Source organism: Varanus komodoensis, unplaced genomic scaffold, assembly GCF_004798865.1.
Source record: "Varanus komodoensis strain SLA01 unplaced genomic scaffold, ASM479886v1 scaffold3, whole genome shotgun sequence".
Lineage (NCBI taxonomy): Eukaryota > Metazoa > Chordata > Lepidosauria > Squamata > Varanidae > Varanus > Varanus komodoensis.
The window spans coordinates 58418615-58444114 of NW_025335761.1; the positions used below are offsets into that span (position 1 = coordinate 58418615).

A 25500-nucleotide genomic window follows, 5' to 3' on the forward strand; every position below is an offset into this window, starting at 1 on the left:
TCTGGTATGAAGTGGTCTATAGTCCATGTGGCTACGGCTGATATAAACATGCACGAGTGAGGATCCACCGTGGGATTCATTGGCCCACTCAGTGAAGGAACCCTGCCTCCCCCTGCAGTCTTCTCTCTCTGGCTCAGGAAATGGCCTGTAGCTTACTTCAGATTTAAGTAACATTCTAACTGAAGCCTGCTGGCACTGGGGTGTGCAATGCACACCCGAGAACGGGGGAGTGGGAGGACGGACAACGCCACCCCCGTGCTGCTTTCTCTGGGCAGGTCACTTGCACGGGCATTCTGAGAGACTGTGCACATTTAATCATTTTAAAAATCCACAGAAGTTTCTTTTGGCTTACTGTACATTATTCAAAGAAGAGCAAATGTAAACATCTTTGATTGAAAAGCCGCAAGTTTACATAGTCCATTTGTATACATGGGAGATAATCAAGACGAATTATTTTCAGCAGTTCTTTCTTTAGAAAACTATGAACAGTAAAAGCCCTCCTACATGCAGTGTCTTCATTTCTTTTTATCAAAAAAAGTACAAAAGGAGACATCAGACAAGGCAGCATTCTAAGTACTAAAATCTTCGCCTTGGAAATATATCCGCTTAGCTGGAGAAATAAGGTTTCTAAAATACAGAAGTGTAACAAATATTTAAAAAACGCCTCCCACAATAGCAAAATAAGGAGATCGATTTTGTGATTGCTGTGCCTGTAAAGCACCAATTCAACAAATGGACTCTTACATTAAAAACTATGGGCCCGATCCACCGGGAAGTCCTCCTCTGCAAGTCCAACTGAACATGAAAGGGGGCTGCGGTAAGAGAACTCTCATCCTCTCACTACAGGTCAAGCACCTACTGATTACATCGGTGCTTGTGCAGGACACTGTTCTGGAGGACTGTATTCGATGGCATTTATCAACTGGTAGAGAAATTATTTTAACGTGAACACATCGCTATCTTGTATTTTGTTCGGGGGACCTTCTGGCATGAAAACCGCCGAGGACAGATTGTGCAAAAATATAAAGTACATTGCTTACAGATAAAAATATATATAGAAACAGTATTTTCTGTACAAAAGTGTGCGCGATAAACACTTCCACCCCACCCACCCCCAACATTGAAATTTGTAAAGGATCTTATTACTGGAGATGGGAAGGAGGACGTGTCCCTTGCAGGGACAGGCTTGCTCGAGGTTCCTGCAAAAGATCTCAGTGTACATATTGATGATGTTTTGAGCGCCAGTTAGACCCAGGTGGAAGTCACAGTGAAACCGGGGAGAAATTTCAGCAGTGTCAAGTCCCCAGACTAACATTAGTAGCACAAAAGGAAGCACCCATGGAGGAACTTAATTTTGGTTGAGTGCAGAAATACCAAGGCGAGTGCTTTTAAGTTGGCGGAGGTCCGTTGGTGTATCGCAGCATCGGATAGAAAGACCGGGCATAGTTGTTGGCCTGCGTGCAGCTGTAGTCCTCTTCTGAAGAAGGAACCATGGAGGCCAGAAGCAGCAAGAGAAGGAAGAGCAACTGCAGAGGCAGAGCTGCCCGGAGCACGCGGTAGAAAAAGCAGCGGCTCTTGGGAGCTGCTGGGCCAGCTTCTTGCCTGACTTCCGCTCTGCAAATAGAGAACACTGCATTTGTGAGATGTCTGTATGGCGAGTTGGGCTGTGGGCCCGTTTGGCCCCAAATGGTCTGCTTTGAAAGCAGCCCTTCAAGTCCTCAGACAGCTGTTTGCAGATGTGAGAGCAGACCTGATGTCAGAAGCGACTCCTAGATGGATCTCTTGGGAAAATTCAGTTATATGAACGTCCCTTCAAAATAACCTGGTAATGTGGTGTCTGTATATAATACACGATCCTATTAAATGTTACACTCACCATCAACTGCTTCAAACTGAGTCCACAGCCATCTATTTAACATGGTGATTTAAGGTTTCCTTTTTTAAGCCTTCCTTTGCTATACAAAGGAACCGAACAGAGGCAAAAATCTTTGACTTTCCAGGCCAAGGTTTATAAATAAGATACAACAGAGCAGCACTGTGCAAATGATAAATGTTTAGAAACAACCAGGGAATGAACAGATTTTCCTTCCACACTTTTATAGGCCAAGGGGCTTGTAAGACATGGCATTAATTTTGTGGGTGCAATTAGCATGTGTGGCTTTGTTATGTAAATAGCATTCGCAGGGAGATTTCACCAGCCTTCAATAGAGAGTCAAATGCTGCCCCCCTGAAAAGCTGACGGGCCTTTCAAGCTTCTCAAACTACAACGAGCACTTTCAGAAAAAGGATTTTTGTCTGGACTGTGGTAGGGGAGAAGAAACCCACATGGATCTCCACCTGCTCCAATATTCCCATGGCCGTGATTTACATAACAAAGAATGTGCACGATAATTGCATTCATGCAATTCTTGCCATGTCTGTTTTTGCCCAAAGAGTGCCATTCGTCTTCAATATCAATTTTAAAAGGACCAATGAAGGAAAGCAAAGTCCTACCTCATATTCCTGCTGCTCTTAATCTGCAAGGCCTTCTCTCCATCCACCTGTGGACATACAGAATATAGATATTAATGTATTTTAAGAAATTGAAGCTTAATGATAACAAGAAGCTTGTTACCTCCTTGTTAACACCTTTATTAACTACTGCTCTGTTTCTGGGCAGAATCCGATGTGGTAGTTTTGACCTTTAAGCACTACTGGAGCAGGGATGTGACCATTCCCCCTGGAATCTGGCCCTATTCTGTCTGCTGGGACTTCTCTGCATGCTTGGCCCTCGGTTAGGAAGTGAGCCAAGCAACGAGGAAGTCAGCAAACACGTGCGGAAGTCCGGCTGCCCAGCCAGCAACCTTCTTCCACCCGCACAAGCAAAGGCAGCAAATCGCACGTGGAGGTGGGGCACCTCAGTCTCTGTGGGGGGCTGCTTTGTGGTGAGCCCCTACGCAAGCATCAGAGTTGAAAGCACAGCCATGAGGAAGTGGGCTCAAGTCCGGGGAGCTGTGCCCTGGCTGTCTTCTGGATTCCTGTCCCCAAAGTGGACTTCCTCAGACATCCCTCCTGGAAGGTCCCTTCTTTGAAAGACACCATCTCCAGAGGTGCCCTGGGTGGCAACATGAAAGTCTTTTGGATGCCTATTCCCAGGCCGTGGAATTTCCTACTAAGGGAGGCCCAATCTGCTTCTCTGTTTTGCTGGCGAACAAAGAGCTTCGTTCAAGAAACCCTCTGGCCCATAAGTTTGCCTACTGGGCTGGGTGCGGTTTTTGCTTTTTCCCCACAAATGTTATATATTTCTTGTATCTTAATGTACTATTTTAATCCACTTTAATCATGCCTGTAAACCACCTTGAGTGCCATTGTTTGGCAGAAGAATGAGGTAGAAATCAAATCAATCAAGATGCAAATTCCAAGTAGCAGCATTACAAATTCCACAATATTTCAAAGCAGTGAGAGTGGCGGAGGAAACGTGGCTGTAATGCAATTGCTTTCCTGACTATTTTAAATACCGATCAGTGCAAATAGCCACACTGCCAATGTTGTAAATATAAAATGTGCCCTTTATTCCTTCAAGTGAGGAACTTCTGCAACTTTCCGGTAAGTGGTACTGGGGTTTGAGAACCCATCTCTGTCTTTAATAAAGGCATGCATTATGGCAATTTGTGGGACAAAACCGGGAGACCGGGCCACTCTCGCTAACCTGCATTTGAGGAAAGAATTAGTATGGGAAGAAGCTAAGCGACTGAGTGAAAAAGCAGCACTCTACAAAATAACTCTGAAACAGCTTGCCTTGTTTTTATATATGGACGGTTTTGCCGGCAGCTGATGATAGTTTCCAGAATCCAACTCATCCACATGGGGCAGCAATGTACTGATGTCCTAGAACAAAAGCCACAAGCAACAGTTCATGTTTGCGGCCCATTCCCTCCCAGCAGTTACCAGCTTCTTCATCCAATACAAATGTGGGTTAGCCAGATTTGGAAAATGCAACCCAGTCTCACCTGGCTTCCCCGTGAGGCCTTTAAATCACGTGAAACGTCTTCAAGAAGCTGTTTTAGTTTCTTCCCAATGACATGAACCTTCTCCGCAGCTTCAATATACTCTCCTTCATCAGATTTGGCCAGTAAATAGGTGGAGATCTCTTGCACAGCGTTCACTTGGGGTTGCTGTTCCAGAAGCTCTTTTTCTAGTTGCTTAGTCAAGGAAATCGTAAGGAAGAATATTAGAGTCTGACTCTGTTTCGTATGGAACCAGAACCGCTGGTTCTTCTAGTCCGGAACAGCCTGCTCTCACTGGTGGTGGACCTCCAAGATCTCTGCTTGGTAGCCCTGAGCTCCATCAGCTCTAGATGCTCACGACTGAACCCGGGACCTCGAGTGTGTGAATGCATGCCCTCTGTCCAGGAAGGATGAGCTTGACGAATAATCTATCTAATCGTCTACTAGTGTACAAGGCCCTACACAGCCTGGGGCCAGGGCAGCTGAACGAGTGCTTCTTCCCTTCCCAACCTGCTCAGTTCCCAAGGTCGTTGGGGGACAGATTCCCGGCGTTTCTGCATGGACCACTGGCATGACTGGAGTCCACCCGGAGAAGAGTGGTGGCCCTCTTTCTATGCAGCTCCCTTCCTCCGCAGGTCACACGTAGTGAGCCTGGCCCTTCCTTCTTGCTCCTGGGCTCGAAAGCACCAGAGTCATCTGCGATCCAGAGCTTTATTGGCACCTCACAGCTAATAGGGCGAGGAAACTCTAAAAGCCCTCTAGTAGGCTGAAAGCGAAGCCTCTGCTCATACAGCGAGTGTTGAACCCAAGGTCCTCCCCAAATCCCCTTTGAGCAATGCCATGGGTCCCACCCCTGTTGGTGAAGGGCCAGCCGGTAAGACCTGTGCAAGGCTTCTAACCGGGCAGCTCATCTCCTGATGCCTCGTCACAGGGTCAGGGAAACACAAGGCATTTCCCTCCTCCTCTTCTTGGGCCCCTCCCGCCTCTTCCAAAACATGTCTGCTTTCATGGTCAGCCTGGGAAGCTGTGGGCAGCGTCCCTGATGGATCTCCAAAGGCCCCTGCTGAGGGCTGAGTTCCCACCCCCCATCACTAAGTCGCCTTCTTCAGAATCTTCCCACGAATCACAAGTGCTGGCCTCACGCACTACACACCAGCACCAATGTCGCGTCGTCCCTGGCACTTCCCCAAAGCGTCTTTATTTCAACTTGTTGGTTGACCAACCACTGTTAATATTGATATTTCATTTTTTCAGATCAATATTCTGTTGTACCATTGTGCTTCACACTTTTCATGGCTTTCTGCTCCGGAATATGCATAGCTGTGAAGCAGTGTACAAAATGATTGAATGAATGAATGAATGAATGAATGGGTAAATAAAACTGTACATCTCTCCAAGCTGTTTGTAGGGGCAAAACCCTTGCATGATGGCAACTGCTCCACAGATGAGAAGTCAGAGCATGATTCTAATTCTTAGAGCACAAAACCAGATTCGTGGCACCGGATGGTAGCCAGATTAAGCAGCCTGGCCAGTGACTGGAAGCGATCACGCAGAACGGCACGTGTCCGCCTTGCGTTCCACAATGGAAGAGCCACCCAATGGAAGAAAAGTAGGATGTACATGTAATACATGAACACCTTTCTGCCTAGATGCTCTGGGGAGTTTTCCACCTACCATTAATTCTGTCCAACTCTCTTGTATTGCATGAGGATCGGCATTCGGGTCCTTAACCTGTGCTTGGTGCCTCCGTGTTTCAGCGCCAGCCAGCCACAGCAGCAGTTTCTGGTTCTGCTCATGGAAGTCCTGCAGACACAAGTGCCCATTTACTGAGAAAGGCAGAGCAACAGAATCGCATCACAACAAGAGATTTTTTTTCACTTGCATGAAGCACTCCATGCAACCACAGACAGCTGCAACAATGGAATTTAAAATAGTTCACCAAACAGCCCGTGTTGGCTCCTGAACAATACAGACATTAAAGCAGGAGAAAATGTTGTATTGACCTGGCAGTTCATCAGGGCTGCTTGCAAACTCTTCCCCCAATTCCTGTTTAAATGATTTGCCTTCTCCCAGCGTAAGTTGACCTGGCGGAGCCTGTTCTGAAGCTCTTTAGATCTGGTGTTGTCTGCTTGCTTGAAGTCCTTGCTGGTCAGATTAACAGACAACACCAGGGCCTTGTAGTTATCGAAGGCTTTCAGCATACTCTGGAGAGGGAGAAGCAGATTAGGAAAGACCAAAGCAAACAACTTTGCTTTCAAGCAGTAGGAAGATGAGTTTGGAAATATCTCTGTTTTGCACCTCCCCTTGAGGGGAAAGCTGAAAAAGATGTTTGGAGCACAATTCCAGCTTGCAGTTTAAGACTGGAGTCAGTTACTTCTGGGACTCGGGAACTAGCTGAGGCTTTGTGCTTCCATAGGGCCGATTTGCTTCCAAGCATACCACGGGAGGTCAGACCTGTTCCCCTGTGTGGTGCACTTTGAATATGACCACAGTATCCACAGAGGTTTTCTAGCTTCCTAAAGTTCTCTTGAAAGGGATCCCTGCGCAACGAGCATCAAAGCCCTTTCAGCCAACAGTCCGTTCCACTGCTGAAGAACTCATCCTACCAGGAAGGCTGTCCTGATGCTCAGTCTAAATTCCTTCTATTTGGGCCCCATCCCGAGGAGTTTCCAAGTGACGTCTGGTTGCCCACTGCTGGGAGGAGGCCTAGGCAGACCTTGGACTGGTGCAGCGACACACACACAGCAAGTGTGGAGTATCAACTCACTTTCAGCTTCTTGACTCCTTGCTCAATGACCTGGATGCTGGTGGCCGGTCCTGCCTCCTGCAGTTCTTCCAGCTCCTTCTCCATTTTATCCAACCAAGCATTGATGTTTGTGAGGTCGGAGTCCAGCTGCTGCCACTGCTGCAAATTCTGCTTCAGACGGAGCTTTTTGCTTAGGTCTTGGGCCTGAATGAGCTCCCATCTCTCAACTGGTCCTGCAGTGCAGCGCAACAACAATTAATGTTTAAGAAAGCTTTGGGTCGGGACTCAAGGAACGGGCTAACAGTCCCTGGCTGGGCCCCTTCAGGAAACAGCTGTCCTTTAAGAAGACGGCTGCAATTCATGCAATACCAGCACAACCCCCCTGCAAGTCCTTGGTGCTGCTTCAGGGGTGGCATCCCTTTAAGTTCATGTGCTGACAATATCCTGTGCTAAAAACACCACCTGTCCTTTTAATAAGCAGACAGCTTGAAGGGGGGACACTCCAAATATTCCACTTAAACTTGCTTTCGTCTTCCCAATCACTCAGGAACATAATGAGAAGTCAGACTCAGAATATCATAATCTACGCAGACTGTAGCAATGCTATCCTGAAATGCTGCCCCGGTGTGCCAGCTGCAGAGGGCTCTACACATGCAGCAGAAGGGGGGGAGGACTGTCCCACCTCGGAACACAGCACTGCCCATGTCTAAATACTCAAATGCCAGAAGAAAGCCAGCAGAAAGGCGCAGGCAGGGTGGCCCTCCAACTCATGTAGTTTTTACTTGAAAGAATAGTTTTACTTGGGGTAGCATTCTAAACTGGCCTCCTCCTCTGTGCTCTGAAGTGGTACAGTCCACTCTGCCACTTGCAGGATTTGACCACCTTATTCTGCAGGTCAGGATGGGGCCTGAAAGAGGCCAGTCCAGTCCTGCCTGCTCCTGCTCATCCCATCCCCTCAGGTCGGGCGGGCAGACTCTTCTCCCCACCATGACCAGACTGTGGAAAGCCCTGACCCGAGAAGCTCCTTGCCCTCTGTTGCCCCACAATCCTCAAATACTAGCTGAATGCTTTTGCAGGCCTCTGGCATAATGAGTCATTTCCCTGCTGTCCCCCCTGTTGCACCCGCTACTTGTCTTTCTGTCTTAGAACATGTTGCACTTTTGCTGGCTGTCCTGGGCAGCTTCCCGTTCCACTGACTGCACAATCCAAATTTATTTGACATGCGCACCTCATGTGCATGGATCAGCTTTTACTCACAAGGTTCATGGCTACCATACCTGGTTGCTTATCTACAGCCATAACGCCCACAAAGCTCTCGCTGTCTCGGGACTCTCCACTAGGCGAGATGCCGGAAATCCCTTTCATGCTGCCTGTACTCCCCGTGCTCAGCTGCCTCGCCTGGAAGACAACAACACGGAAAGTCGAGCATCAAACAAACAGGCCCTTGACAATGCACAATGCAGCCAGGTACGTATTGCTGGGCTGCTCACAAATGTCCTCTCCTCGCCACTCAACCGGTGAGCTGGCTAAGAATGGGCAGTGCGTTCTCCTGGAGTAATCACCTCTGGATTCATATCAACTAGAACCCAGAGCCAGTGTGGTGTAGTGGTTAAGAGCGTGGGACTGGGAGCCAACTGGGTGACTTTGGGCCAGTCACAGACTCTCAGCCCAACCTCCCTCACAGGGTTGTTGTTGTGGGGATAAGATGGAGGAGGAGATGTAAGCTGCCTTGAGCCCTTTGTAGGAAAAAGGCAGGATATAAATCGAAATCTGTTCCTTCTTTAGTTCAGAACAAGGGATGCACCCTCGGACACGTTTCCTACTTCTCGGAGCAGAGACCCTGCAGGCGCTGCTTCCTCAACAGAGCTTCCTGTGCTCTGTTCTGGACAGAGGTGACAAGAACAACGCACTAAGCCCCAGAAGCACCTTCACTGCACGATGCCGCTCCCGAATGCCCCAGATCCCGCATTTAGCCATTCCCCGCCGTATTTCTCACCCCCTATCTCAGTGCATCCTGACCTGCTGTTGCAGGGGGAGAAATGTAGGAACTGCAAGGCAGGGCGCTCCGCCTGCGTTTGTGTGTCTGTGTGGGTACGCACACAATGCGCAATGGAGAAGCCTGGAGGAGGAAAGTCGAAGCACGCACGGTCCCCCTCAGCTCTAAATCCCCCCCTCCTAGAGCCGTTCCCCTTTTCCCATTCTAGTCATGGTTACATGCAGATGCGTGTCACATGCAGCTGGCCCTTTCGCCTGTTAACTCAGCCCTCTTGGAATGAGCTTGGCCCCGGGAACTTACATAGGCTGCCTTGTAGGGGGTGCTTGTCTCCGGGCTGTTGAGGAGGACACTTCTAACCATCTCCCCCTGGCTGTACGGGTGTTTTCGGCAAGCCGGGCTTTCCGGAGAGTGCCATGTGTGAGTCTCAGAGGCAGATTTTCCTGTGGTATGACAGCAAAAGAGAAATTCACTAAAAATGAGGGGGGGGGGAATGAATGCAAAATGAATCGAAAGCATTCCGCTGAAGAGACCCCGGTTATGGCATGAATGCAAATGAGAGGTTTTTTCATTTTCTTTGCAAAGCATGCTTGTTTGCAAACGCAGGCAGCAGTATTTCCCAGACCATGAAATGAGCGCCATGCAGTTATGGGGACTTCTTTGACCCTTTTCCTAAAAAGGCCTACAGACAATGTGCGATTACAACAATGCTCAAACTGGGGGGTTGGGGTGAGGGAGCTGAAAGGGTGATTCTGGGAACAAGGGCTGGTCCGACCATGAAGCAAGATGCAGCAGCCCAACACAGGTGGCCGATTTTGGGGTGCTATTAAAAGGTAGCAAATGGCAAAACATCAATTATATATCTTATAAACCATCAAAAGCTGGGAGGAAAGTTGTTTGCATTATCTTCTCCTGTGTATAAAAGTCTTTGGATGTCTCTGTTGGGAACTTGACTCCTCAGAGATGTCCAGGACACACGGTAGGCGAGAGTCAAAGAGAAGCTCATCACTTTCATTTTGGGGAGAATCGTGACTGTTTGCTTTGGACTGCCGGTAGGAAGAGGACGCCCGATTGCCCCCGGAGGCCGATGCGGAACGGCAGAGCAGACCTTTAAAGCGAAGCGAAACTCTCTTGCAGATGACAACCACCAGCAAGCTTTTGCACCCAGACCAGAAGGGCTCAATCTCCGATTTGCACACAGATATAATGATCTTTGTCCAGGAGTGGAGAACGCAAAATGAAACAAAACCCGACAAAACAACAAACAAACATACGGACTTAATTTTGACTAATGGAGAGAGACGTGCGGATGGTGCAGTCATAGAAAACAAAAAGAGATGCTACCATGAGCCAGTTGGCCCATGGTGGGGACACAAGCCGGGGGGGGGGGGGGGGTCAGACACTTGCGCATGAAAGGGGTGCGTGGAGCAGAGCGTGCGGCCCGGGGAGACTGTCATGTTGAGACACATGCAGCAGCAGGAGCCTACCAGAAGCTGCTTTCAAAGTTTGGGTGGTCATTTTAAGATAGGCTTCGGGATGCTCAGGGATTTCTACATCTGAAAAAAGAATAACGTCACCAGGTACCCTGCTGGACCGCGAGTTTCTTCTCCCTCCCCACGCTGACCCACGAGAGTTCAGGATAAAAGCAGCGCCTGCTGGATCCAGCCAAGGGCCACGCTGCGGGCCAGCAAGCGCAAACGATGCAATGACACCGGGAAGCAAAGAAGCATGACATGAAACCAACCGTCCCCAATGCTGGTCCCTGCGGCAACTCAGAACCGAAGGCATCCCGCTCTGCGTGGCGAGGGCATGCCCGGTTCCGTTTTGCTCGCGTGGCTTAGCAGAGACATCCCTCCTTCCTCTCCTGTTATCAGTGTCCTTGCGACTGAGCTTCCCTTGCGGCTGCTGCGCGGCACAGCAGCAAATGTCAGCCACCAAGGAAAGAGACAAGGGGAAAGACACGGATGGGGGCAGGCAGCCAGCCGACCCTTCCCCATGCTTTCTGCCCCCTTTAACACTGGCTGACAAAAGGCAGCCTGCAGAAATCTCAACCTGCGAGCTTCCGCACGACGACCGCAGCAAGCGCATGACGACTGTACGCTTGCATTTGGCAAATGCTTGAGGAAAGCTGGAAATGTATGGAAATGAACTCGGGAGCACCCCTTTCGGTGCGAAGGGCATGCGGCCACAGGGCTGCCGCCACCTGGGTCCGTGCCCCTCACACTTCCCACGTGGCTCCTGCGGTCTGCGAGGGAAACGCAGGAGCAGCGCACACCAAGTGAGGTATGTGCAGGGCCTTGCGCAAGCCTTTTCCTGGCACCACTTCCTGCACAACCCACTGTACACTAAGAGATTGGCTGCAACCGTCGGGAGTGAGGTTCCCCCCTCCATACTTTCAAAGCCACAGAACATCCTCTGGCAAAAGCTTTTGATTCTCCTAAGTATATCCAGCAAGCACAACTGCCACTGAGTGAGTCTCTGAGCATGCACAGAGTGGTTTGTGGAACCCAATCTGGCAACTACTTCCGAGTACCTCTGGGCCCCCTCCCTCAGGGAAGGCCCTTTTGGGGGCGGGCAAGCTTCTTAGCTGTGACGGCGTCCCTCTAGTTGGCTATCTCTCCTCTCCCAACACTGTGCCGTGGGGATCAAGAGTGGTACCGGGCTCGGTGCCCACGCCCCCTCCCAGCAGCTGCACATCTGGCTAGTCTCCGAGTCTGCCTGACCACCTGGAGAGGGCCGCCTTGAGAAAAGCCCCTCTGCCTCTTCCATTCTGTGATAAGGGGGCCGTTTCCCAGGATCCACCCTCCCCATATGACGACTCCCAATTTCCGACCCTGAAACTCATGCCAAGGACAACCACCTCTTTCATTCCCTACACACTTAACACACTTAAACTGTCACATGTCAGCCTGCAGATGGGGGAAGCAGGCTTCCCTTCTGAATGCTCGTTTGTGTAAAAAGTTCCCTGCACGAAGTAAACTAGCACATCTTTCATCCTGATGTGCTAGTTTTCTAAATGCAGGGGGGTTTAACCTAGGAAGCGGCATTCTATGAGGTCAGAGAGTTGTCCAGGTAGGCCAGTATTGGCTATTCTGACCAGCAGCAGGTTTTCCAGGGTCTCAGCCAGGACTCTTGTAACTCAAGAGGCCAGGGGAGTCACATGGCTAATGGGGAAGGCTAGAAAGCCAACAAACACACACACAAACAAGGATTGAACCCCTCTGTAAAACCTTCATGTATAGTGGACTGAATTGGTTCAGACAGATGACCCAGTTCATTTTCATTTCTCTGTTACTCATTTTCCTGAACTTGAATTTGGTCTACCCCATTTTCACATCATTTTGTGATTTAAAAAAATCTACACAAACATTTGTATTGGTTTTCGTTTCCATTTCTTGGCACACTATTTTGCTTTTTGGGGGGGGAAAGTAATTTTCCCTAACATAATACATTTCTTGTAGATGATTTTCACTAATAGACACATTGTCACATTCACTTTCCTCTACTATACATATTTTTCAATGTATTTCTGATTGGAAACCTGCATCACTGACAGCCAATGTAGCATAGCGGTTAAGAGCACAGACTGGGGCCTCAGGGAGCTGGAGTTTTTCTCCCTGCCTGGCCATGGAGCCAGCTGGGTGACTCTGGACCAGTCACACACCCTCACCCCAACCTCCCTCACAGGGTGGTTGTTGTGGGGATAAGGTGGAGAGCAGGAGGAAGAAAATGATGTCAGCTGCTCTAAGTTCCTTAGAAAAAAGCAGGATATAAATCTAATAAACAAACAGCTCTGGGCTCCACATGGTAAGAGAGACATAGCTAGATTAGAATCAGTTCAGCATGGAGTGACAAAGATGAGAAATGGGGAGCAGGGGGAATCACACAGGAGAGGAGACTGAAGGAGCTGGGTCTTTTCGGCCTGGAGGAGACTCAGGGAGCTGACGGCAACATTTAGGAGTGTGAAGAGGCGTCACATGGAAGAGGGTCGTGATCTGTTCTCCTCTGCAATGGAGGAAAGGATGCGGTCCAGTGGAGCAAAGCTCAAGAAACCAGGTTTCCAGTTGGATGTCAGGAACTACTTCGAGGGTATGGGATGGGCTTCCACGGGAGCTGGTGGAGGCCCCACTGGTGAGGATGTTCAAGGAGAGGCTAGACATGCACATGGCGGGCATGTCGTGACCGGACCTGGCTGGAGCTGGGGGTCAGACGAGAGGGCCCCTTCTGACTAGCTATGTTTCTATGAATAAATCGCAAAATTTGGAGAAGCGCAAACCCCACTGTAACTGTATTCTCATTCGTATTAGTTCACGAAAAGCAGTTTAGGTCGGGTGTGCATTGAAATGTGAGCTGGACAAATTCCTCCCCAAGCCCAAGGAAGAGATTTCTCCGACCTCATTCTGTGTAATAAATAGAATAAGCATCACTGAACTGGGCAGAGGGGAAAGGTGTTGTATCGAAGTTGCAGTGCTGGGAGTTCAATTAAATACTATTCTACATGCATTTGCACATGTTGATCTTCCTGTCACATCCTGGAGAACTGGCAACTCCCTAGCTCACATATTGTACTGTAATTTATACATTAAGTAGTCCTATATATTTTTCCTTCTAGGACACTGTCGGAAAGTGCCTAGTCTAAAATTTCACCCTCCTGCCTTTTAAAGTATTTTTTTTCTATAAATGAATGGCCATAGGAATAGTTCTCTGGGGTACTTTTATACACCAAACAAAGGAACAAGCAAACAAAAAGGCTCGGTACAGAACATCTTGGTGTCTTTTGAAAGCTAAGATCCTTAGCTAAAATCTCCAGCAAACAGAATTAAAATCCACTGAGGGGAAGCTTTGCTTTCTTCTTTTTTTTTTTAAGCTAGCAGGCCAACAACAGTTATGAAAGGAAAAGATCAAAAGGCCAAGCATTGTTGCATAGATTTTATAGTTCTGTATAACTTCAGGAATGATTACATCTTAAATACCCTGTACTTGCTGAGAGCTGAAAGCTTTTCTTATGTTGACTGAAACCTCCTAGGGGAAAATTCAACCAGAACAAAGCCCTTCCACATGCAGCATTTTCCATGCCTGAGGCACTCTTGTCTGGGGTCAAAAATGACCCCAAATGCAGTTAATGCTAGTTTTAGCAAACGGTGACTAGGGACTGACCTGAGAGTGCACTGTAGTAAGGTTCTTCATCCTCATCCTCAGGAGAGGAGGAGCCTCCCACATCTCCTGTGTGATCCCACTCCAGTGGAATGGAATCAATGCTGACTGGGGTCTCGCAACCTGACCTCTCATGACCCACTGTGGGGGGCATGAGGTGACAGAGGGACTGCTGAGACGGAGGCACTTCCTGCAGGGCCTTCTTGTGCCAGGAGTCATTCTGCATCCCTTGCGTATCTTCTGTATCACCCTCATTTTCAGAGGTCTCTTTTTCATCTTCCAGCCCCTAAAGAAAAGAAAGACATCCTAATTCTTCAAAGTAATGAATATAAATACTTATTGAAATGATTGTATCCTGACGATTTGCTAGAAAAGGGGAGTGTCTTCCAAAGAGCACACCTGCCTTACTAGCAAACTTGCTTCCACACACCCAGTTCCAGGAACCCTTTTTGATGCTTCCATCATCCCCAAACCAAGTTCCTCCTTGTGGGGAAGGAGAATAGCAGGAAAAACGTTGCTCAGCTGCATTTTCAGTGGGCTACAAGTCCTGGCTCAGCAGCTTTGATTTTATGATTCTACGACTGGGGGTCAAGGTGAGACCGCACAACGGGCCTTCTCACAAGTGGGCAGGGGGCTACGAGAAGAGAGTCTGCCACACGCTCACCTTCACGTCCATTTCTAAGGCGGGTAATGCAGCCAGGCCTCCTCCTCATCCAAACCTACCACTGGAGGAGGGAGGAGGAGGAAGGTGGGTTCTGAGTGGTGGCAGAACGGGGGAGTGGGCAAGGCTTGGGAACAGGAAGGGGGCAGAGACCTCCTTTCCCCAAATCCTTCTCCATAAGCCTACATTCCTTAAGGCTATCGAAAGTTACTAGCCCTCCTGGCTACAAGCCACCTCCAATATCAGAGGTGATATAACTAAGTACTAGCGCACTCCTGTCCTTACAGTGTGTCTCACACAGGTGCCTGTTCGGCCACCATGTGGACAGAAGGCTGGACCCTTGACGGGACCCAGCAGGACTCTTTTGATGCTCCTTCTTCACTGCTCAAATCCTCTTTTGTCCCTTTGGTCTCAGCCTGCCATGAAGTTTTCTGTAGCAAGCCCACCAATGAAGGTAATGAGGGAAGCTTCTACTTCTGGAATAGAAGCAGAAACTGAAGAGCGGGTCTCAGCTCAGAAGACAATCCTGCTCATTCTTACCGGGTGCCAGGATGACAGTCTTTGGTGGAATCGAAAGACGCGGCCAAACACCTCCTGGCAGTATTTGTGGAGCTCTTCCAGCTCCTCCTCGATGACAACCGCATCCGACGGTTCACTCCTCTGAATCAGATATTCCCCAAACTCAATGAGCTGATCAATCTTGTTGATGTTTAATGTTATTTCTTGCTGGAAACCCTGTTGGGGGAGAAGTGCAGAGGCTTCTTCACTATCCTGGTGCCAAGCAGCTTCTGGCTGGACATGGACACCCAGGCTGCTGAATGCCAGAAACAGAGGTCAGAGCAAGCAAGCAAGCAAGGTGCACCAGAGTGGAGATGGCCTTCCAGTAGGGAGCAGCTGGTTGAAACAACTCAAGGAGCTAAAGCAATCAACACCCGCTGCACTCATCTGGAGAAGGCAGCCCTTGGCGAAAGTTGCTCAACAGTCCGATTCCGCTAGGAAATCCTTCCTCATTCATTATATTGCCAGATTCTTCAAGGACCTTGAATGTATTGCACTAGATCTATAGTCCACATTCCAGGAGCCACGTGAATCGAAACTCCCATGACAATGCACATTTTCAAGATCAGGGTGCCCATTTCCAACAGGACTGAGTGTTCATACTCCAAAAGGAAGACCGCTTCCCACAGGATGTTCCTGTGTGAGACGAGGGTGAGGTGAGGTGGGGAGGAGGCAGCAGCTTACGAAGCAGCAATATGCCGTCAGTTCAACAGCGGACCTGGCTGTCGCCTGAGATGCTCTCAGAGGAGCACCAGTCTTGGACTGTGCCGGAGAGGCAGGGCTTCTTCAGCCAAATGCTGCCTTGGAGAAGCCCTCAGGAGACGCACGCCAGTGGGGTGTGGGACCACGGACAAAGGGGGTGTACAAAAGACCAGCATGTTATAGCTTAGAGGCTTATAGTCAGTAACTGAGAACTGAGAGACACATTTCTACACTGTGGGAACTGGAAAATGCTCCAAATGATTGGGCAGGACCAGGTGGGCCATGCAGCTTGCTCTTCTGCACGGCAGGTGCAGCCGATGGCCGCACACTGCCTAGTCCCACCAGGGAGGGCACACGAACGGGAACTAATGAGGGAAGAGAAAAGAGCTACCGGCTTTGCCTGGGAAGCTGTGCCATGGAGACAGGAAGGCAGAAGAGTTGTCTTCTTATCGCCGTCTGAGAAATAAGCCAGAATTCTGTGCAGAGAGCCCTGCTTTCTCCAGAATGTTGTTATTGCAATCTCCCACCCCTGGAAAGGTACCTGCTTGATGCTCCTTAGCAAGAAGGTAGACTATGCACCCTCAGTAAATCGAGGCAGCTTTGTTTGGTGGAGTCCTAGTGGCTCGCTACAAATGTACTGGCCTTGCATGGAAGATTTAAAAAGAGGACGGTCAATGATATGCGATACAAAGCAAACAGCTGGCTCTGAGGCCGTTAGCAGAACAGTCTGGTTATGAAATGAAGACCTCGAACAAGCAAACAACCAGTCAATACCTACATTGAGTTGTCGCATTTTGTCATCGAAGTTGCTCTCCGAGAAATGCTCCACGTTGGTCAGCTGCAGGTCCATCTCGGTCAGCCACACCAGGATGCTGTCCTTCTTTCCCACAAACTCCTCCCACTGACAGGTGAAGTGCTGGAGGACGACCACCACACAACAGTCACCCAATGCCAGGGCCGGCTCCAGGCTCCGAAGGCCCTGGAGGAAGACACCCTCTCTGGGCCCCCTCCCTCAGTGGGCCGACCTTCTCTTCATTCTTCCCAGGTGCTGCAGCCACCTGCTTGCTTGGCAGGAGAGAGCCAGAAAGCAAGAGGCCACCGACCTATGAACCCCCTTCACAGAAGTCTTGCCCAGCGCAAATGCTGGCACAGGTCTGTCACCCTGCAAAATCGCTGCTCCATTTGCATACAGAAGGCCCAGTTTGCTCGATGTGGCAACCCAACACGGGCAGCGATCCATGCAGGGTTGCTGTGCTGGCTGAACCAGACTGCCTTCCTCAGGGTGGCTTGTTTGTGTCCAGCAAACCATCCTGAGAAGCCACGGAGTCCAGTAGGGCTTCTGCAAACTGGATGACTCCCGGTTGTGGGCAGTGGTGACTGAGCCGTTTGGCTACCGTGGCCCAAACCCCTTGCCACTCCTGCTGAGCTTGCCTGAGTGCTCGCTGCCCCAGTAGTTCGGGGGGGGGGGTGCCTGCCAGTGGTTCACTGTGCTGCCCATCTCACTGTGTTTGGGAGGTTTTTTGCCTCATGACAGCCCCCTACTTTTCCCTGCTTATTTTTGTGGGGCAGAGTTTGCTTTCCACAATCTTGACAGTCCCTGATGTGCCCAAGCGTCACACTGTGGGGACTGTCAATAGTTCACCATCCCTTAAAAAAATAGGTCCATTCCAAATGTGCACAGATAGTTTTGTTGATTTATTTTTTTAAATAGCTGGAATTGCAGTGCAATCCCAAAGATGGAGGTCTGTGCATTTGCACACGTGCAAAAATGGGAAGCCTTGCCTGGAGAATATGCAGCAGGTTCTAATCACGGTCAACAAGCCAGAAGGCTCCATTTAGGTTGTTTTTTGCACTATGCTTTGCAGCTGTCAAAGACTGAGCTGCCAATCAGGGCAAAGACAGCAGAGATCCTTGCTTGCAAAAAAGCAGGTGGAAATTTAGCCTCTCTTGGCACTGCGATTCTCTGGTTTTGTTCACCTGATATGTCTCAATGCCTCCAACTTTTGATCTGCTTGGAAAGATCAAAAGTGCACTTTGCCCCCTCTGACAGGATCCAGCAGTATTCCCAGCTGTCAAAAGTTGGGCTCCCTTTCAAAAGAGAAATTTAGACAATGCTGAAGAGTTTTCTGGACAAAGACACATGCAGGTTTCATGATGAGACTTCCAATTTTCACACATGCAGAAATTTGCACGTCTGCGTTTCTGGAATTGCATGATTCTACTTTTTTTAAAAAATAAAAAATTAGCAAAACTATTTGCACACATTTGGAGTACATGGTGGAACACTGACAGCAGCTGTCACAAGAGAGATTGTGAAGAAAGCAGGGAATGGGGGGACACTCGGTAAACCAAAATGGCTCGTATTTGTGATGGGAGAACCGTTTGAGCTGCAAAGTCCTCTGGAATGGCAGTTGGTGGACTGATGGGGAGTCACAACCCAGTGAGCCCAACTCTGTGTCAGGCACACTATGGATTGTTTCCGCAACAAGCAACACAGTGTGCCATATTGCCTGGGACATGTGAACTTACACCCTTGTGTCCTTCAGTGTGATAACCTCCCATGATTTGAGGAACAATACAGATCCCCCCCCGGGGGGGGGCACTACGCTGGGGAAAGCTACTCTGATCACTGCACCACACCGCATTCTCAGAGCTTTGCTCCTTATCTGGAGTCTGAGCAAGGAGCAGAAATCAGCAGCCGGGAGGAGGAGTTCTGGCCTGTCCACCCTAGCCCTACCCCTTGCAAGAACTGGCATCCAGAGCGTTGTGGTTAAGTGCGCCCCCTGCATGAGGGGCTTCTGCACTGAACTCTGTGAAGCTCGTGTGTACCCTGAGTCTCCGGAGAACTGCTGCCACGCGTTTCTGGAGGTTGTCCCAGCGCTGGTTGCCCTCGTGCGCCATCTGCTTGAGCTTGCTGGCCGAATCAGTGCGATTCTCACGGGCCAAGCGCCGGTACTGCTTATTGATCAGTTCCAGCTGAGTCAGTCGCTCATGGATTTGCCGCTGAAATGCCTGTGATGAAAGCGGAGCTTATTATTTTAGAGTGAGATGTTTCTTTGAAAGGCTTTAACCTAATGCTTCTGGAACATGGGGTATATCAGTCCCTGCTTCTCAGAGACATGGGAGCTGCCTTGTCCCGGTCCAGCTAATTCTCCGCCCAGCCTAACATTGCCTGTATTACGGATGTGTGAGGAACTTGGTCTGGGGGTAGGAGTCATCAGATTTGCTCAGCCTGGTTCCCCTGATCCCAGCCCACCTTCTCTCTTCTCTAAGTGTGCCTCGCATCAAACTTTCACATCCGTGTCCAGCAGGAAGCGAGTTCGAGTGGAATTCTGCTTCTGTACATGTCACTTGCACACTTTGTGCACTTGTGCAAAGAATTACATGCTTCACCTGCTTTGTGCAAAGAACTACGTACTTTTTTGCACAATGAAGCCACTTGTGTTCTCCAGTGTTTTTGGACTTGATCTCAGCTCAGCTCATTTTCTGGCCAGGGCCTGGCCTGGGAAGCAAGTCCGGTGAGCGCCAGTGAGCTAAATCCCAGCCTGATTTTCACACCCTCATCGGCATTTATGTTTTAATTCTTGGCAATAAATCCCTTTAAGCATATTTAGGTGAAAACCTGTCTGTTATTTTAAATAGAAAACTAAAATGCTTCTTGAGATATTGCAATATTCCCCGCATGTCACTTAGCCAAGTGATGGATGGATTGATGGATGGATGGAAGGAAAGAACGGAGAAAGGAGGGAGGGAAGGAAGAAAAGCCAAACAGCATCCATACAGCCATGGGCAAACAAAAAGAGCGACTTTACTTCAAACTTCTTCAGCTCTTCCTTGGCATTTGTGTACGAAACTTCTGAGGAGTTGGGATAAGCTGCAGTCCTCTCTGCCGTCTTCAGCCAGTCTTCGAAGCGGGAGTAGTCATCCAAAAACTTCTGCCACAGTCGCCAGGTCTCCTCGATCCTAATGGGGAGAAACAAGGAGTGATGGTTTTGCACAGCTGCTGGTGCAGAGCAGCTTTCCCAATATATGCAGTGCAGGACTTTGATTTTCCTAAGAGGCTCAGAGGCGCATCTCACTTAAAATGGAGTTAAGGAACGGCTGGTAGAACCATTTACGACATCAGTTTCCAGAAAAGAGAAAAGCAACACGTCTCACTTCATCCGCCTCTCCATAGACATGGCGCAGATGTTTCTCCACCGCCGGTCCAAGCTCCTCGTCGTCTGCTGAATGGAGTCGCACTCGGTCTCGTTGGCACAGGCGTCCGAGTCGTGCAGCAAGACATCGCAGATGTTGAACACGGACTCCACACCTGCACTGTGCTCCTCAATGTCCCGCTGCAAATCCTGGCAATGTGAGCAAAAAGCCACTGCTAGTCCTAAGTGATACTTTCTTCTCTAAACGCTGGAACAGAAGGCAGTCCCACGACAACAGCAGACACTGCTGCACATGGCCTGCAGAAAGCCACAGGGTTAGAAGGGCTCGAAAGAGCTTCCCGAAAAGCTGAGCGCCTGGGAAGCGCTTTGCTTGCTGGGCTGCATTTTGTCCGGCTGCAGTTAAGGCATTCAACGCAGCCCGTCTGTATGGCATAGTGGTTGGAATGCGGGACTGGGACTCGGGGGAGCCGGGTTCCAGCCCCCACTCAGCCACGGAGCTCGCTAGGTGATGCGGGGACAGTCACAGAAGCACAACCAACCTCCTACGTCAGGTCACTGCCAGGATAAAACGAGAGGAGAAGAATGGAGAAGCCTGCCTTGGGCTCCTTGCAAGAGGAAGGAAGGTGGGATGGATGCAGGTAAGGCAACGATAGGAGAGACTTCCTGTGCGAGACTCCAGGTTCAACACCCTGCATGTGCAGAACCAGCACATCTGTGGAAAGCATCCTAGCCTGCCGTTCTGCAAGATGAGTTGGACTACAACACCCAGAATTCTCCAGCCAGCGAGGGGAGGGCTGTGCTATCCTAACTTTCACTTTACATACTTGTCTGAGTGGCCTGGCTGGCTGCTTTTTTGATTAATGCAGGAGAACGCTTGGGCAGGAGTTCCCTGGATGTATTTGCCAGCAACTGCCATGCCATTCTGCCAGTGGTGCAGCTTTGCTTTTGGGCCCAGAGAGACAGGAGCCATTCATCAAAAAAATAAAAATGCAGAGCAGGAACATCGTGTCAGGGCAGGAAAGCTTTAACTGTTTGTCCCCACCACTGTCCAGATGAAAATCAGCCCCTCTGTTGGCAGCTTTTTGCAAGCAGAGGAAAGCCTCTGCAGGCACCGAAGGAAGTCATTTCTTCACAGAGTATAGCAGGTGAAGGGTGTCCCAGCTGGGACAAAGTCCCTCTCCACCAAGCCCCAGCACTGAGTCAGCTCACCCTCCCACCTCCAAGTCACTGCTCTGTTAAATAAACCCGTCCTTTTGAGAGGCAGTGTGTAGTAGTGGTTAGAGCGCCAGGCTGAGACTTGATGTATTTGAGTTCTAGTATTTGCTTGACCATGACGCTCACTGGGTCTGCCACTGATGCTCAGCGAGACTTCCCTCGCGGGGCTTCTGTGAGGACAATATGGAAACAAGCAGGAGGGAGATGTAAGCCATCTTAAACAAAAATAAGGTTGGAAATAAATGGGATAAACTCCTTGATGATGATGATGATGATGATATCGATAATGGACATGCAAGGGCAAAGGAAATTTCAAATCTTAGCAGTCTGGTCCTCAGTTGTCATCCAGGGCACCTCCCGTCACACCCCAAGGCTGTGGTTTTGCTTTGCTTTTTGTCTTAAAAACAAAGGCAGAGATTTGTAAAGGGCTCACTGCAGAACAGATGCCGGCAATACCACATCCGGATGGGCTATAAATAAAATAATGTTTCATTTGCTTCTGGGACTATAGGGGACAGAGCTCTTAGCCACCTTGTGCCTCCACAGCGCAAGTGAAAGAAGCGTTCCCTGCTATCAGCGACTGCCCAACTCTCCACTAGTTTCCCCAAGCCTTGGACAGAACCCGCTGGGGACCCAACCGCAGCGACGGATGAATGACGGGGTCTCGTTTGTGGGACAAAGCACTCAGCAAAAGCCCAAACCTTGTGCACATTCTAAAATGAGCAGCTGTACCAAGACAGGCTGCCTGGCCTCGGCATCTGGTATTCAGAGAGACACTGCCTCTGGAGAGAGGCTCTCTTAGCTCTCCGCCCAGGGAAGGAGCCATTCCCCATGAGGTTCAAGCACCCACATGGGACGGCATCGGTTCAATCAAAAAGATGCGCTGAGGAGGAAACGCCAAAAGTGGAAGGAAGGGACCACGCAGCCACAAGGCAACTGCTGACCCGCCTCTTCGGGCTGGTCTGTTTCTCCCCAGCCCACCCACCTGCTGCTCTGCAAGCCTCTTCTGTATCTCCTGATCGTCACAGATGTCGTAAACGACAGGCTTGGAAAGCTCAGATTCGATGCGTGCCAGCCAGGTGCGAAGACTGCTCATATTTTTGTCGAGCTGCTGTATGAAAGCAAAGGTCTCCTTCAGCTTCTTCACCCTGGGTGGGAGGGGGGGGAAGGAAGGGGGGAACGATGAAAGATGGAAAAGAGAGGCGATAAAACATGTAGGGTTCGTCCTTACACTTTCTGTTCTGCTCCACCTAGATAAATTTGCACAGACTTGTCAGCTCTGAATGGTCTGCAGGCTACCATCTCTTTCCCTGGCTGTGCAAGCTAGATAGAGATACAAGCTAGATTCAAAATGTCTGAAGAGTCCAAAGCCTGTTTTCTACCAGTGAATGCATTTCCAGACAGGGCTCCTTCTGGTGTAGAAAGTGCTGCCTCCCCTGCATGCACACAGAGTATACCGTGGTTCCACTTGGCTGCATCTATGCGTACCTCAAACCAGAGCTGGCAGCAGGACCCTTCAATGAAACAGGCACTTCATAACACAGGATGATGTGACACGACTGCTGTGTAGGAAAGTCATTTAGCCTTCCAGGTGGTTTCTTACATAGAAAACAGACAAAACATTTTCTTTCTGTGTCAAGCCAAAGAAGGTACATGAAACCACGAGTGATGGACTTCTTCATCTGCGCACATTGACCCATTGAGGCTTCGGCAAGGGGTGGCATAGAAATGTTCTAATAATAATAATGTGTTCACGGGAACTTTACTCCCATATCGGCATGCACAACAGTGCAATTTGCACCACCGCATCAGCCTTGTTCGAGTGTCTGTGCACACATGCATACACGGCTGCCAAGGCAGCCACGGAGGCCGGTCCCGCTTCCAGTGCAGAGATGCATTCACACAGGAGGATGGGATGGGGAGACCAATAATGGGAGGGATCTGAACAGTGTTGAAAACATCATCTGGAAAACTTTGCATTCCCAGTACAGTTTGGCTTCCTTAAATAAAGGCCATCCGGAAGAACAGGCATCGCTATTCATCTATCACCATGAATCTACATGGCGTTCTACAGCTTAAAATAAACTGGGATAAATCAGAGATGGTGTTGTTTAATTGTGACAAAGAAGAGAAGGAAAAGGTTAGGAGGAAATTTAAAGTTAAGATCTGTAGAGTTATGAAGTATTTAGGCAGGTCTCTTCTAAGGTGGGTACAACTTAATGTTTCACAGGGGGTGATAACAGAGAAAAAGGCACAAAGCTACTTCTGTTTACTCAGAAGTAAGACCCAAAAGGAACTTGTGCAGGTGTGCACCAGACAGCAGACTTGGGGATTTATTTTGTTTCTGGATGTTTTTTAATAGGAAGCAGCTAAGTATTGCGGATAAGCTCACAACACTTAGCAGTATTCCATTTGCTATGCTAGCACTCTTTCTAAAGGAGTGTATCTAAATTATGGCTCAGGCTGCATAGCTTCCAAACACCACCATGTTGTAGTTTGCTGTAGCTGAACATGTTTCATTAGTACCGATGGCCAACTGTGGCCCCTAAGCAAGAGCCAGCCCGGTGCCCGCTTCGCTCCCCCTGCTCGCTTTGTGATGCCAATTACCTCTGCAGACAGGCCGGCTTAATTCACTAATGCACTACCTATGCCATTTCATGAGATCCACTTCCTGCTACTCCTCAGTCTCTAACCGGAGCGGTAAAACCCAAGAAAGTCACACTCCGGATGTCAAGGAACCCCTCTAAGGTGCGCTGTTCCTCGGCAATGTGCTACTCTGGCTGCGCAATCAGCAAAGTGCTGCTCTTCCAAACACAAGGAACACGTGGGCCGGGAGCCTAAGAAAAATCTACATTTGGAAGGACACTGCTCAGCTTTTCTGACTTGGTTGCTTTTATACAATAAGGGAATTTGAGAAAAGGGGAAAGTTGCCTTTCTCTCCTTGTCTTCATTCCATTCTACCCAGCCTTTCACAACAGGAGGGGTGCGCACTGCGACAACCCGTGGTGGCGACTGCTCCAATGCACAGGTTGTTCTGTCAAGCACCCGTGCGGCGCCCATCCGAAGATCAGTCTCACTGTGGATTCTTCACTCCTCTTCCTCTTCTGGCTGGCTTTGGTGGCCCGTTTGGGCCAGCTGTTCCTATTCATAAATGGATCCTCCATTCTGGGGAGTGAGATCATGTGCCTCCAGGGCCCAAACTACCTTTCTGGCATGCACACTTGATGCAGGATGCAAGCCAGCAGCATGTCAAGAAACCCTTTTTGGAGATGTGTGAATGAAGCAGGAGGTACCTCCCAAAGGCTCTTTGCAGCTGGGACTTTCGTGCATGAGCTGCCAGTGTTTTCCCCATGTGGATAACCCCCACATGGGGAAAATGCTGGGGAAAACGCACATGCCCGCCCCCCCCCCCAAGAAGGATCCTGCCCGAACTGGGCATTTGCAGTCCACCTGCCACAAATTCAACCCCTTCACAGTAGGATCCTTGGGGCTTTTGGCAGGTGATCACATTTCCAAGGGTCCCCTTGGTTTTGTAACTGACCCTGTGGTTCTGCAAAAAAATTGGAAGAATTCTCTTACCTGGGTGCACTTTGATTTTGATGGCAGGCATTCCTCAGCTGCCAAAATCCCAGGTTCTTTTGGACAGGGTTAATAATTTCTGCTCTGATGAGAAAATGCAGAGGTACAAGGGCTCTATGTACCTGTGCATTTTCTGCCCCTGCATTTCACTTCAGAAACAGAACTCCGGAGTACTTACTCATCTGTCAAGCTGAGAGGTCTGCCTTTGAAGGAGGAAGCCCCTTCAGTTCTCAGTATTTCCTAGATGGGGGGCACTGCTTAAAAATGGGAGGACACTGATCTCAACTAAAAAAGGAGGATCGATAAGGAAACAGCCCATTTACAGATAAGGATCTCCCAGGGCTTTGCAAGGCTCAGGCAGTTGTGATCTGGGAATACTCCCCCGCAGCCTGGGTGGGCACTGTATTTGGGTGGTGGATTTGGCTGGGAGGCACCCTCGCCCAATACTCCCTATTTTTTTAATCAGGTAAGTCAGGTTAAAAGGGAAAATAATGAGCAGTTATTCGAGCATATTATTTCTAACCCAAAGTGTGGGGTCACCACAGGCAGCCCCTCCAGGTACTGCTGGGGCACCGAGGGGAAGGTGTGTGGCTGCCCAAACATGGATAGCAGACACAGCTGGACATCCGCCCTCCTTGATATCTGAGAAGGCTAAGATGGCTGCGTCAAGGGGGTGGGGGGACAAACCCTTTGCTCGCCACCCTCCACGTGCCACTTGGGCACTTTTGGGGTGGGTGGCAATGCCAGCC

At 49.5% G+C, this 25500-nt stretch overlaps 1 protein-coding gene across 11 annotated transcripts in view; it reads right to left on the reverse strand.

Moving 5' to 3' along the window:
- Nucleotides 1-291: 291 nt before the first annotated feature.
- SYNE2 (spectrin repeat containing nuclear envelope protein 2) overlaps nucleotides 292-25500 on the reverse strand; it is a 289020-nt gene continuing 263811 nt past the window's right edge. For 7 of the 11 annotated variants that reach the window (XM_044435616.1, XM_044435614.1, XM_044435608.1 and 4 more), the window contains 17 exons: nucleotides 22158-22320; nucleotides 19959-20146; nucleotides 19613-19763; nucleotides 18630-18812; nucleotides 16579-16716; nucleotides 15081-15275; nucleotides 13883-14165; nucleotides 10213-10281; nucleotides 9029-9168; nucleotides 8010-8130; nucleotides 6754-6965; nucleotides 5990-6190; nucleotides 5661-5789; nucleotides 3990-4181; nucleotides 3778-3867; nucleotides 2494-2540; nucleotides 292-1614 (listed from right to left, as the gene is read on the reverse strand). In XM_044435616.1, coding sequence (XP_044291551.1) covers nucleotides 1389-1614; nucleotides 2494-2540; nucleotides 3778-3867; nucleotides 3990-4181; nucleotides 5661-5789; nucleotides 5990-6190; nucleotides 6754-6965; nucleotides 8010-8130; nucleotides 9029-9168; nucleotides 10213-10281; nucleotides 13883-14165; nucleotides 15081-15275; nucleotides 16579-16716; nucleotides 18630-18812; nucleotides 19613-19763; nucleotides 19959-20146; nucleotides 22158-22320 — 2728 coding nt within the window. In that variant the 3' untranslated portion in view covers nucleotides 292-1388. Of the gene's footprint in view, nucleotides 1615-2493; nucleotides 2541-3777; nucleotides 3868-3989; nucleotides 4182-5660; nucleotides 5790-5989; nucleotides 6191-6753; nucleotides 6966-8009; nucleotides 8131-9028; nucleotides 9169-9889; nucleotides 9937-10212; nucleotides 10282-13882; nucleotides 14166-15080; nucleotides 15276-16578; nucleotides 16717-18629; nucleotides 18813-19612; nucleotides 19764-19958; nucleotides 20147-22157; nucleotides 22321-25500 lie in introns of those variants that run through there. The other 4 variants (XM_044435613.1, XM_044435619.1, XM_044435615.1 and 1 more) reach the window with 3 other exon arrangements.